This window comes from Lipotes vexillifer, unplaced genomic scaffold (genome assembly GCF_000442215.2).
Source record: "Lipotes vexillifer unplaced genomic scaffold, Lipotes_vexillifer_v1.1 scaffold239, whole genome shotgun sequence".
NCBI classification, from domain to species: domain Eukaryota; kingdom Metazoa; phylum Chordata; class Mammalia; order Artiodactyla; family Lipotidae; genus Lipotes; species Lipotes vexillifer.
The window spans coordinates 1,889,640-1,904,114 of NW_006769620.1; the positions used below are offsets into that span (position 1 = coordinate 1,889,640).

At 40.9% G+C, this 14,475-nt stretch overlaps 1 protein-coding gene across 1 annotated transcript in view; it reads left to right on the forward strand.

The window, feature by feature from the left end:
- MAGI1 (membrane associated guanylate kinase, WW and PDZ domain containing 1) overlaps window positions 1–14,475 on the forward strand; it is a 627,906-nt gene that overhangs the window by 595,782 nt on the left and 17,649 nt on the right. The window contains 3 exon segments of the mRNA XM_007445682.1: window positions 5,637–5,728; window positions 7,683–7,875; window positions 10,888–11,199. Coding sequence (XP_007445744.1) covers window positions 5,637–5,728; window positions 7,683–7,875; window positions 10,888–11,199 — 597 coding nt within the window.

Here is a 14,475-nt window from a genome sequence, read left to right on the forward strand (position 1 = left end):
TTGGACTTGGCTGTGAAGCATTTTACTTGCTGGCTGGAGCCACTCCTCTGTGACCCAAACCAAACAGGGGAGTGAGAACAGCATCCCTGCCTGAGATGGAAAGTGGCCCACACTGCTGGGTGCAAGTCAGCACTTAGGAGGCACGGGGCATGACTGCAGTCTTGGTGATGATCAAGTTTTAGAAGTCACCGAGGGCTCCCTCTGTGCTTTTCCTCTTCAAGGAAGAGAAATCGTTGCCTTCTTACTACCATAGTGCGTGGAATTAAGTAGGCTGTTTTGACTAAGGCTTCACTATGCTGGCAAAAGCCTGATAACTTGAGAAGGGATTTATTTAGTCCCTGGACTAGAAAGACCCCTGAGTACACCTCACTCCGGGCCAGAGGAAATGAAGTTCCATTTGGAACATCCCTTGTAAGCAGTAGTTGCTAAGCATGAACCTGGTGTCTCTTCTCACTGTGTCTTCTCACTAATTGGAATGATTTCGTGGAAGAAATGTTTTCCAAAGAGGAATATTTTCACATTCCCTTCACATTTCTCTTTAATCATGCAGGTCCTCCAATCAATGGCCCTACTTCAGTTGATGTGGAGATAACTGCTTTGTTGACTATGCCCCTGCTTTTCTCAGTAGAGTACACATTTATGACTGAGTTTCCCATGTATGAATCTTTTTGCAATAAAGTAAATCGGGTTCTAAAGTGCTGGTGCGGGCCTCATGGATTGACAGACAATTGTAACGCACCCAAAGAATAGGAGGCTGTAGCTCAGATGGCATTTTTACCTTGATGGAAGCAGTATTTCTTCAGAATTTGGTATTTAATCCATTTTTTTAAAAAGTTTTCACCAGAAAAAAAATAAGAAAAATATGTAATTCTGCCACAGCCAGCTGCTCTAAGCATTGAATGAGAGGCAGACTGAAATATTTGTAATGGTGCCAGTTTAGGCCTTAACTTTCTTGAACATCTAAGGAATAGGATCTAGCAGCACAAATGAGAATCAGGTTTTTTTGCTGATTAGAGGCTCCATAATTGAGTGATTGTAGCAACCTAACTGATGTTAAAATTCACATAGATTTCTTCCTCACCACTAAATCAGGATAATGATGAGACTTTTCCCTCCATGATAATTATTCAGTATCTGTCACAGATTTTCTTTTTTTCACAGTACCTAAGAATGAACCTACGTCAATCTTGTCTTTATTTTTTTTAATCTTGTCTTTTAATCAGTATTTGGCTTTATCCCAGATCGGTTTCTGCCATTCCCTTAGGCTGTTTTTTTATCTTGTCTTTTGGAAAAAAATGAAAAAGTAAAGCATGTAGCCTCATTAGATGTGATTCCCTGCCCCTCTCCCCAAGACATATTAAAATGAGCAAAGTACTCCAGGAAAAAAAACAAGAAAATTAAAGTCAGCAGTAGCATCTTAATTGTACCCTTAATTTATCCCCCTTTTTTTGGGAAAATATATTTTCCTCATATTTCATTTTATTGTAAAGGACATTGTGAAGATTCTTAACAAAGTCTCTGATCCAGTTCCTTCACATGGTCTGAATACCGTGCAAAATACAGCATTCTTGATATAGCCATCTGTCAAAACAGCAGTGTCCAGTTGAATCAATCTGAATTACAGATGTGTTAATAAATCCCTCTGAGGAGCTTAAGTGTTCAATTAAGAACATGCATGGGTGGTGGTGGTGGGATGAACTGGGAGATTGGGATTGACATATGTACACTAATATGTATAAAATAGATAACTAATAAGAACCTGCTGTATTAAAAAATAATAAAATAAAATTCGAAAAAACCCAAGATTTATTAAAGAAAAAAAAAAGAAGGAAAAAGCATGCGTGGAAGTCCTTTAAAAGCCATGTTGCCTGTTTGTATTTTCTCCAGATAACACACCAGTTGTGTACATCTTTTAAAAATGGCATCGATGCAATCTTATTTGTAAGTGTTCAGGAAGAGCAGCTAGTACCCACTAGTGTTTACTGTGAAACAAAATCTAAAGCTTGCAGTTCAAACTCTGCCTGTTCACAGAAGAGTTGGGAAAGAAAAATGACAAAGCTGTCATTTTAACCAGCGTACCCCTGTCCCTCGAGAGAGAGACATGCTTAATGGTCTGGAATTGGTGTACAGCTCCTTTATCATAGTTTAAGGAGCTTGGGTGTATGTCTAGATTTTAAGAGCTATTATGACAGTTCTTATTTGTGTATTTGTTCAGCTCTTGGCCAGATCTGATGATTTGTGTCACTAAACAAAAGACTATTTTGGTTGAACTGCCCTAGAATTCATCTGAACAGGTTTTAGCCCAAGAAGTAATCCCACCAGGAACTTGATACTATTTTAAATAAACACAGTAATGTGGCAGTGACAAAAGTATGCTTAACTTTTTTCAAAAGGAAATAAGGGGTTAGACAGATCTCAAGTTCATGACATGATTCAAACAAGGTCATAAGAGAATGGGTACTTCAGGGTATAGTTAAATAGGAAGAGTCTAAGATGGTAAAGGTAGTTCTGTGAAATTCTCAGCGGTACAGTTGTAAATTCTAGCTTTTTGACAAGAAAAGTACTGTGGAAAAAAAAAAGAATCAAACCATAGTCTTTTAAAATCCGCAGCAGCCTTGACCTTTATTGTGAAAGCTTAACTGCACGTTCCTTATCAATCAAAACTAAATTAAAATGAACTAAGAAAAAGCACATACATTCAGCTTTGCAAAATTGTGACATTACTATTCCAGCTATGTCACCTTCGCCTGCATCGGGATTGAGCAAGGGTGAAAGAGACAAAGAAATCAATTCCACGAATTTTGGAGAATGTCAGAGTAAGGATCTGCCGAAAACTTTCATTTCTCCATTATTACTCATCCTGTTTGATGTTCCCATTGGTCTAGGGGGCTAGAAAGAAACTCAGAAAAAGGAGGGAAGAAAGAGGGATGCCACGAACAGAAGTGTTTGGGGTGTTTTTATTGACCAAGGCTAGAGCAAAGACAAGATGAAATTAAAAGTGGTGGGCATGTTTTAGCCAAGTCTGCCAGTGTGTTGTGTGTCTGTAGTAATAGAGATGCCAGGAGGGTTCTCTGCAAACATGGTGATTCCATTTTTTCTAATTATCAAAGGAAGTCTTTTGACTGCTTTATTGGGTCATTGGTGGAATTACCAAAGGAAATGAGCTGCTCTGATTGTCCCCTGTACCAGGGCTTAGAAGTGAAGAGAGCTGGATGAGATTTTCTTAGCTCTTCTTGATTTAGTCTCAAAAAGAAGGGGGGGGGGTGATAGTAATATCAGAAAGATGGTTCTACCCTGCTGCCTCCTGAAAACTTAATTCTGATAAAATCTGCCTGAAATAAAGAAGAGAACAAAAAATGTTTGGGGGGAATAGTTTAGAAACTTTAGTGCCCTTGCTAAGAAGGGACAGCAGAGGACAAAGAAGAGAAAAATCATTCTGTAATTCTCTAATATGTTTCAGTACTGGTTGATCATCAAAGTTATATATTTAGAACATGGCATTTGGTTCGTAGAAGAATGTCATTGTCGAGATGCCCAAGTTCAAGGACCAAAAGACTTTCTTTGTAACACATCTGTGTTTGTGTGTGTTTTCCTGAAAGGCTCATCATTGGCATCTTCTGCATCCTTGGTGTCTGTCATTGGGCATCTTCGTTTTCAGTAGGAAGCTTTTAAAATAAATTTGCCATCTGTTTATTAATTCTCAGAGGAACAAATTATTTTCCAATGGACTGAACTGTATGATAAGCCTAAGTCTGTTGGCCATAATTGCCCATCCCATGGTGGCTTACTCCTAACTGAGCAATAAAAGGCAGAAACTTGCTACATTTGGTGACACTGTAGGATGGGCAGGTGTTCCTGTGTTAAATGATGCTGCAGAAAAAATTGGTCTGAGCTGGAGGTCTCTGCAGAGGTCTTTCCCTTGTTCACAGAAGGGCTCATCAGATTTCAAGCAGACTCTGCCAAGAACCTAGTGCTGGCTGGAAAGCACCCATGGTCTGTTTTGGTAGTAATCCTCCAGCTTGAGTGAACCAAAGATGACGGAGACTCAACCTGATTTAATTTGTTGTTTCAACGAGGCTCTTGAAACAATAGCCAGCAACTCAAACAGAAAGAAAATATTGTTACCTTAGCATGCGGAAGAAAATACCATTCTCGAATTGTGTCCCGTGCTGTAGCCTAACTCCATATACCATGGCATCTTACAGCTTAGCCTCAGCAATTATAATAAAAAAGCATTGGATAAGAAGCTCCCTTGAAAGCATGGCATTAAGATAGCTCAAGCACGAATATTCGATTCAGACTCCTCTGACTGGTGCTTACGTGTTCATTTAGTTTCTTCTCTCTCGGTGTACATTTTAAGCTCATGGGTGAGTCCCGAAAAAGGGACATCTCTCGCTAGCTTGAAGTCTAAACAACCACCTTCTTCCCTATTCCATTGTACAAAATCAGAGAAGATGGGAATTAAGTTCTCAGTACATACACACTCCTTCAGCCCCAAAGCCAAGGAATTAAAGAAACCAGAAATTCTGCAGAACAGTATTTGAAAATCTCCTTTAGGATTCATGGCCACTAAATTATATATTTTTTTCTTTAAATAAAAGATGTGTCATTTTACAGACTGTAAAACATACTACTTAAACACTAAAATATTAAGTAAGAATTAAATAGAAGTAACCCTTTTTTTATTACTTTAGTTAAGTAACAGAGTGGCATATAGGACAATCTCACGTACAGTAAGCATGTTCTTAAGGAAAATACTTTTCTTTTAAAAAAAAGAATGAGATTTCCATTCGAAAGCCCTGGACTATTACTGAATTTTAAAAGTAAAATATCAAGCTGTTAGATAATAAATGAGAACTTATAGTGGTGAAATATTATAGGCAAATACCGGAATAAAGCACTTATTTTAGTGATGAAATATGGCTCATAGATATAGGACAATTTTGTTCTCACCAGTGATCTCAAGGATATAGAAGGCTGACTACTTTTTCATAATAGCAGTGAAATCATAGTAAATTTTGTAAATTTGGAAATATTAGGATGTTTGAGAGTAACTCTTGGCAAAAATGATCTAAAGATCATATTATTGGCATTGCTAGTCTTGATTACTTTAAGGGAAAAAAGAAGTGATTTTCTTTTTTTTAATTGAGAACACTTTTTACCTCAAGCTGTTTTCTTTCATCTTCTAGTTGATAACATCAGGCACTTAAGAGGTCTTCTAAATCCTCGGAGCCAACCTCTACTTCAGAGGTCACTCTGACAGCATGAGCTCCTTCCTCAGACATGGGCACCCACTTTGTGATGCAGAGCCTGGTGATTTTAATTTATTTAATTCCCCTTGCAACAATACCCAGGAGAGTGGTGAGTGCTGACTGCAGCCTTCATCAGGGATAATGGCTTGATTAGGAATTATCAAACAGTGATTAGTCCTTTGAAAAAAATCTTAAGGCTCAGTGACTATTCCTACCATTTACTTTCACCCAGTGTCCTCTGTTATTACACCCATCCAGATTATTTTGTTTGCTTGTGTGTATTGGAAACACCATCAGTATCGGTCCTGTTAACTGTGTTCGCCTTAGGGCTCTGATTCCTTTGATCAGAGAAATAATCCCTCTCTTCCTCATCCCTCTCTGCAGTTCCAGATTATCAAGAACAGGACATCTTCCTCTGGAGAAAAGAGACTGGATTTGGATTTAGGATTCTGGGTGGCAATGAACCAGGGGAACCTGTGAGTCTTTTGTCTCCCTTCCCCTTACCCCCCATCCCACCCTACCCCGCACCACCCCATGCAGTTTTCTAAGACTTCAAAGCAAATTGGCAGCAGTGACAAATCACCAAGATTTGAGTCCCACCAGATGGACCCCTGTTTCGTCTTTTTTAAAAAATTTTATTGGAGTATAGTTGATTTACAATGTTGTATTAATTTCTGTTGTACAGCAAAGTGATTCAGTTGTATATAAATATAATTTATATATATATATATATATATATATATATATACATACATACACATATATACTCCCTGACTGTTTCATCTTAAGCACTGGGGGTTATTCTTTGGATTTTGTGAGCTCTTTGTGTCTTGAGGAAGAAGGGACTAGATCCTTTCTAAAAAGTGTGTTCATTTTTGTGGAAAGCGGCAGCTGCAGCGTCTGGAGCTCCCCATCAGAGAAAAGGGAACTGAAAAGCAAAATAGGAATAGACATCAACTGGGAATACAGTGGCCTGATCCTTCTGGCCAATTCTGTTAAATCTGCCAGCAGGTAGTTGGCTTTGTATATTGAGTAGCTAGGACAGAGAGCGCTTGACAAGGCATTATGAAAGGTTAGAGAAAGTAGGACCACCCTCTTTACAAAATTAGAGAAAGAACCCTGAACAAGGATCAGGAGACATTTAACCTCTCCAGGCCTCATCTTTAGAATAAATTGAGGAGAACGTCACAGGATTCGTTGGAAAGGGGAAAAGAGAACTAAAGATAAGTATTGTTCATTTCCTCATCACAGTAAAAATAGCGGTTATTTCTTGAGTGCTTCCTATGTGCCAGGTGCTATGCTAAAGGCTTCTAACACCCATTCTTCTCATGTATCCATCAAATCTATGAATCTATCCCCATTTTTCAAATCATGAAATAAAGACACAGAAAGGTTAATGAACCTGCCTGGCACCGCAGAGTTAGTAAATGGAGGGACTGGAAAGGGTGTGATTCCAGAGTCCATGTTCTTAAGCACTCTTCTGTCAAAGTTCTTTGTAAATGATAAATGCCATGTAAAGATCGCTGTAGCATCATTATCTAGAGAGAAGGCAAGAAAGGCACAAATATTTTAGCTAAAGTTTAGTGACTGGTTAGTATAACAACAGCAAGACACAAAATATAAAGACCTGCTCTGCATGCAGGTGCTATAGACTATGCAAATAGGGATGCCCAACCAGACTTGGCTTGATTCATCCCTTCATTTAACAGCACTTATCATGCATTCCCTTTTGCTAGGCACATGCTGACCTTTAAAGCAAAGTTGTATTAGTATTATAATTAGTAGAGTTTTCTGAACAGAGGCCTCTTAGGTGGATAGAAAAGGGGAAAAAGTTTTGCCAATGAAGGGGGTAAAATGATTTATTTTTGCAAAGGGGAAAAAACAATGAGTCAGCAAACCACAGATAAATGTCAGGGTACTAAACAAGAAAAAGTTATTTTTTCCATTTAAGAATTATTGTATCACCTAGCACAGCACCTGGTACCCAGTGGGCACTCAGTAAGCGTTTGTGGCATGGACGCAGACATGAATGAATGAATTGAATTGTTCTCAGAGATTGTGAAGGCCATCGTTTTACAGGCAAACCTCATTGTGCTTTACAGATATTACATTTTTTTTTACAAATTGAAGTTTGATGGCAGCCCTACGTTGTCAGATGATGTTTAGCATTTTTTTTAACAATAAAGTATTTTTTAAATTAAGGTATGTACTTTTTTTTTAGACATAATGCTATTGCATACTTAAGACTACAGTATAGTGTAAACATAACTTTTATGTGCACTGGGAAACCAGAAAATTCATGTCACTTGTTTTGTGGTGACATTAGCTTTATTGCGGTGGTCTGGAACCAAACCTGCAATATCCCCGAGGTGTGCCTGTAATAGTAAACCAAAAGGTCAGTGTTTCATCCATCATCCATTTACTCAACAGATTTATATCGGTCACATCGTACCACTGGGTGCTGCTGATACAGACGGCCGCCTGAGATCTGGGGATGAATTAATCTGTGTGGATGGGACACCAGTCATTGGCAAATCACACCAGCTTGTGGTCCAGCTTATGCAACAAGCCGCCAAGCAAGGTCACGTCAATCTCACAGTGCGGCGTAAAGTGGTGTTTGCAGGTATGTTTTTCATTCATCCCTTTAGACAGTGCCTTGTCACTTTACGCACAGAAGAGGCCCCTTTCCTGTGTCCGTCTCCTCAAGCATGTATTTTAGCAAATGTTTATAAATGTGATTAAGCTCAGAATTTCCAGATGGAACCCTGCAAAACTACTGTCACTCAAAAGCACTTTAATGGGGCTTCCCTGGTGGCGCAGTGGTTGAGAGTCCGCCTGCCGACGCAGGGGACACGGGTTCGTGCCCCGGTCTGGGAGGATCCCACATCAGTGAGAGGCCCGCGTACCGCAAAAAAAAAAAAAAAAAAGGCACTTTAGTGTGCCATCCGTACATGTTCAGCAAAGGCTTTTAGAAGAAGCCTAGTTGAATATATCTGTTACCTCCCTCCATCCCCTTGCTAAACAGAACCTAGTCATTCTCTTCACTTGATGAGAATTCTCAACAAAAGAGGTTAAGAGAATTGTAGCTTCAAATTAAGAGAGCAAAAATTAGGTTTGCACTGCCAAATAAGCTCATAAAAAAGCTGCTCTGTTGTTGACAGTCATATGTATTAAACTATTTTAATTTTTACATTTTTCACTATAAGCAAGTTGTAGAGCTGGCCAGTTCTAGGTCATGTTTGAGTCCTTCCTCCTGCAACTCAAATTCGTATACATCCTTCCAGGCCCAACACAAAGATAACCTTATCTGTAAAACCCTCAGAAATTCCCTGCTTCCTCCAACTGTCTGCTGAGTTCAGCTTTCCCTTCTTGCCATCCTTGGGCATCGTGGTTCACTTCCGTATCAGAATCTGCCATTTTGAGGCAGTATTGGGTAAGTGTCTGCCCTTCCCACTCATTCACCACCTTTGCCTGCAGCCCCTGCCTCCAGGTATTCAAGACAGAACCCAGAATGCAGAAGAGGCAGATTCCATGTGGTATCAGTTGAATTACTGAAGCAGGATGACGTGAAATATTAGGAATTCTCCATAGCTGTAATACTAGTGAAACACCTGTTTATCAGATAAAATCAACTGGCATCTTGTTTTAAAAACAAACAAACAAAATAACTCATAGGGACTTTCCTGGCAGTCCACTGGTTGAGACTCCTCGCTTCCATTGCAGGCGACATGGGTTCGATCCCTGGTTGGGTAACTAAGATCCCATATGCCTCCTGGCACGGCCGAAAAAAAAAAAAAAAAATTCATAGAGCTCATTTAAATGGTATATAATTAATTACAAAAGAATTAAGATATCAGATTCCAGTGTGACAGCCCTACCTGTTGTAGCCATGAAAAGAGTGTTAATCACTTATGTCCCTAGAGCTCATTTATGGCCTCAGGATCTTAACGTAGTATCCCATGCAACCAGTAGCAGCAATCAGAAATGGCTTTTGAGATGAGATGAAAACTTTCTGACTTCACTGGTCCAAATAAAAATAGTAGAGCAATGTGATTTTTGTTTGTTTCAGATTTATTTTTTAGATCTTAAATATTGGGGTTTTTAAGCTCTGGGTTAAAGGCATGTTCAATCTTTGAAAAGACATAAGGCTAAGTGAAATAAGCCAGTCACAAAAGGACAAATATTATATGCTTCCACTTCCATGAGGTACCTAGAGTAGTCAAGTCATAGAGACAGAATGTAGAATGCTGGCTGTACCAGGGGCTGGGGAGGGGAGAGTGATTAGTTAGTGTTTAATGGGTACAGAATTTCAGTTCTGGAAAATGAAAGGGTTCTGGAGATGGATGGTGGGGATGGCTGCATAACAGTGTTTCTGTGCTTAATGCCACTGAACTGTACACCTAAAATGGTTAAAATAATAAGTTTTATGTTCTGTATATTTTACTACAATAACAGTGAAATCTGTGAAAGGAGATGCTTTGGGGAATAAATTTAGTAGTCCTATCCAAAACCTGAACACATATTTTGCTTTTGGCATGAAAACTAAGTCGGTCCCACCTACTACGGTGGCTATTTGGGAGTGCTTTACCCTGTCACTTGAGAAAGCAATAAAACTGAAATTTGATAAGACGAATTCTGAGGGAGGCTAATGTATCCAATTGTGTGATCAGAGTAGATCATTGACATCTGGAAGCGAGGAAGAGAAGCTAAGTATACCTCTGACAGGTGTTGTCAGGAATCCCACAGGTAGGGAAATCTTAATGGTACTGTCAGCTTACCATGTCTCCGGTGATGGAAAAAACAAAGCAAAACTGTTTGCAAATCTGAGCAGAATGTGACTTGAGGGTGCTGACAATTTGAGTGCAGCGAAGGGCGTGTCTCTGAGGCAAAAATGGTAGAGTCACCCTTGCTGCGGGCCACATCTATCCTTCCTTCAGTGGGTCATTTTTGTTTGTTTGTTTCATTGAAGTCCAGTTGCTGTACAATATTATGTAAGTTACAGGTGTAGAAGGCCGTGATTCACAATTTTTAAAGGTTGTACTCCATTTATAGTTATCATAAATTATTGGCTATATTCCAGTGTCATACAATATATCCTTGTAGCTTATTTTATACCTAATAATTTGTACCTCTTAATCCCCTACCTCTATATTGCCCCACCCCCCATCTTCTCCCCATTGGTAATCTCTAGTTTGTTATCTATATCTGTGAGTCTGCTTCTTTTTTGTTATATACACTAGTTGGTTGTATTTTTTAGATTCCACATATAAGTGATCTCATACAGCATTTGTCTTTCTTTGTCTGACTCATTTCACTCATCATAATGTCCACGGGTTGTTTTTTGATTTGTGAACCGGGAAATGTTTCAGAGTGCGCCGATCTTGCTGCAAATTTGAGTCTGTATGCAGATGTTGAGATACAATATGCTGTAAATGATACAGAATTGGGGTACCCCCTTTGGTGTTTTTCCATGAGCTCTTTTCAATTCCTGTATCCTAGTTCTGTGAGGCCAGCTGCTGTCATAGCTGTCACTCTCTTGATTTCATTGCGGAGTCTTGGGGGAAGGAGGAAGGGGTGGCAGGCAGGGCACGTTTCTCGCAAAGGCGGGTAACTGAGAGGTGCATCTCTTGCACAGCCTCCAAAACAGAGAACGAGGTGCCCTCGCCAGCCTCCTCCCATCACAGTAGCAACCAGCCGGCCTCACTGACCGAGGAGAAGCGCACTCCGCAGGGCAGCCAGAACTCCCTGAACACGGTGAGCTCCGGCAGTGGCAGCACCAGTGGCATTGGCAGCGGCGGCGGCGGCGGCGGCAGCGGTGTGGTGAGCACCGGCGTGGTGAGCACCGTGGTCCAGCCCTACGACGTGGAGATCCGGCGCGGGGAGAACGAGGGCTTCGGCTTCGTCATTGTGTCGTCGGTGAGCAGGCCTGAGGCCGGGACGACATTCGGTGAGTGCGGTCACTTCTCCCCACTGCTTCCTGGGATGCCCGGGACTGTTCTATGGCAAGTAAAAGACAGCCAAAATCTCATTAACAGAAATGCTTTTCATGCTTTCCGCTTCAGATGATGAAAGTCTTAATTGAGGATGGAGTTAACTGGGTGGCTTTTCCCCTCCTGAAGGCTGGGATTTTTTGTTTTTAACCCTTCAGCTTCCATTCTGATTGCGTGTTCACAGGCAGACAATTTCACGCATAGGTGAAATTTGCAAAGCAGACCCTTGACAGGATAGAGTGTGAGAAATTCTTGCTAGAGAAAGCCGTTTGCCAAGTTCTGAGCAGGATATCAATCATAGCAGTTGCCTCAGAAGTTCCGAGTGGTTTTTTTTTGTTTGTTTTTTAATAAATTTATTTATTTATTTTTGGCTACGTTGGGTCTTCGTTGCTGCGCGCAACTTTCTCTAGTTGCCACGAGCGGGGGCTACTCTTCATGGCGGTGCACAGGCTTCTCATTGCAGTGGCTTCTCTTGTTGCGGAGCACGGGCTCTAGGCGTGCGGGTTTCAGTAGTTGTGGAGAGCTGGCTTCAGTAGTGTGGCGCACAGGCTTAGTTGCTCTGCAGCATGTGGGATCTTCCCGGACCAGGGCTCGAACCCGTGTCCCCTGCATTGGCAGGCGGATTCTTAACCACTGCGCCCCCAGGGAAGTCCCGGTGTAGGAGTTTTTAAAAGAAGCATATGGTTGTAGAAATAAATGCCTGGGGAAAAAAACAGGTATAAGGGGTAAAAATATGTATGAAATGCCCCTTCATCTTGTCCTTTCTCTACTCTATCCCCGTCTGAAATTTTAAAATTTTAATTTAAAATAATATGTTTACTGTTGCCTGGTTAAGAATCTAATTAAAATCTGAGTTCAGAGCCGTTTGTCTTCACTGCCCTTGAATTGTAGCAGGGATGATCATCCTGTCTCATCCAGATGTTGGGGGTTTCAGCAGAGTATGGAGAAACACGGCTGTCACTCTCTCAGAAGGTTAACTCTCTGCTGGGTGCAATAGCTGAGACAAATAGGAAGCCAGGCGATTCCAGGAACTAGGAATCGATGAATCTGTTTCCTATTAGGATGGATTATAAGTATGCGCTCCAAAACTGATCACCTTCTTCTTTAAATAAAACATCATTTGTTATTTTCCCCAAGCACATTTGTTAACCTGAAACATGGTGGGAGGCAGGGAAGAGCTGTGCAGGCTTTGAAATGTACGTCGCCTCTGTTTCCAAATGACTGACCCACAAGGAGTCCGAGGACCCGTGGCCCAGGTCGTTTGTTGGCTGACGTCAGCTAGGTGCTCCCTCCCGTTAGCGTTCTGCCCCGGTACAACTCCATTTGCCTCCATTTAGCCTTGGTACATTGCTTCCTGCTAAAGCCATTTCCCGCTAAGGTGCGTTCATGAGGAGACAGTGAGTTAAGCCAGTTCCATGCATGTGTGGCTGCCGAAACAAACACCCATTACTAACAGTGCTTCTGTGAGCTCCATTAATAACATTATCACAGCATGTCACGGGTGGTGGGTGACTTGACCTCAAGGCAAGGTTGTTTTTTGGTTTGTTTTTCAATTAGTTTTGGAGACTTTTCTGCTTAATTTAAAAATAAAAAGAAAGGCAGGGGGGGAAAGAAATCTCAAGTTATTTTCTTTAGATCTGCAGTTTGTCCCCATGTACCCTGTGATGTTCTCAGGATTTCAGAGTTCTCAGTTTCCCTTTCTAGAATGAAATAGCAGATATGTCTGTGTTATTTAACGAATATTGAGTGACTTCACCCACAGTTTGGTCTTTGATTGCTTTCCTCTGGCTCCTACAATGAACAAATTCAACTTTCCCTAACCTTGCATGAGACTTGTGAGCTATGCAGAGCTTTCCTCCCACCTGCTGTATACCTTTCCCATGGGACTTGTCCTTGGAGATGGGCTACATTTAATCAAGACCTTGAATTTGGGTATGGAGGCTTTCCTCCACACCTGCCTGTTGCTTGTTCCAGAAGACTGTTTAACTACCTCTTGAAAAATTCTTTGACCTTGACCTTACATCCCGTGATACAGACTCAGGCAAATATGCTGAAATTCAAAGGAATTGTAGCTCATTTTCCCACACATTTTCTCTAAATTAGGATGGAAGAGTCCTCTCAGTTAGTTTCAACATCTTCCATGTTAGTTTTGACACCTTTTCCCACAGTGGCTCAAGTATACAACTATCTTTACAGTCCCCAGAAAGACAAACTCTCAGAATCAGTGAATATGCCTAAAAAAGTTTGAAACTCAGTATGCAATTATCTGGTAACCCTGTGTCAGGCGTCAAAGCCAATTTTCCACCTCTCTTTAAAAGTTACCAACGCTCTTGGTTGTGACATGAAATGCCTCAGAACACACAGTAAGCCTTCTTTTTCAAATGCACTTTTCCTGGTTTTTCCTCTTGTAGCTCTGTAGTAACTGATCGGGACAAAGGAAATGATTAAAGGAAAAGGGTTGAAGGAATGATTTGAACCTAGCTTTGGTTCACTGCCCTCAGCCTGAGTATGTACTAGATTTTCTTATTCCTTTGAGGGGATTTTTATGAGGAACAAGGAGGATTTCAGAGCTAATGAGCCATTTGGGCCCTTCTCTGAAAGCACATGAGAGAGGCTGATTGAGGAAAGGTCATAAAAGGAAAAATACGTGTCAAGGTTGGGTGCCTTCTTGGCTCATCCCATATGTGCCCTTTTGCTAAACTTTTCATCATTCTGAATAGAAGGCAGAGAGTCTAAGTGTTTGTCTATTAGGCATTTTCAGATTGGATTTTTGGCGCTAGCAGACTCTTAGGCCTCACCAGATGCCCAGTGATTATTTTTTCTAAATGGAGAAAGAACAAAACATTGGCAGAAGCGTAAGCAACACCTGGCGAAAATGATGTGACACGAACACAGAATGTGCAAAAGCCTCCCTCCCAGCTCTGGGTTTCACGTTTGCAGCCCCCAAATAAGCCTATGGCAAGTTATTTTGGGGGCTCTTGAGAATCTTTGGAAGTTCCTAAAGATCCCACATTTTGCCACTGATCGAAGGAGGGAAGCTTGGGGTCCCCCCTTGTTTTGAGTCGGGAAAGGACTGCAGCAATGAACTATCATTTTTCAGGGCTGTAACTTCTTAAACAAACGCCCGGAACTTTGCCAATGTTTTGACCCCCGGCACAGAGTTCTCCTTTAATAACATTTGCTTAATGCTTTAATTAATTAACACTTAACCTTCTCTTTCTCTTCTCAACCCT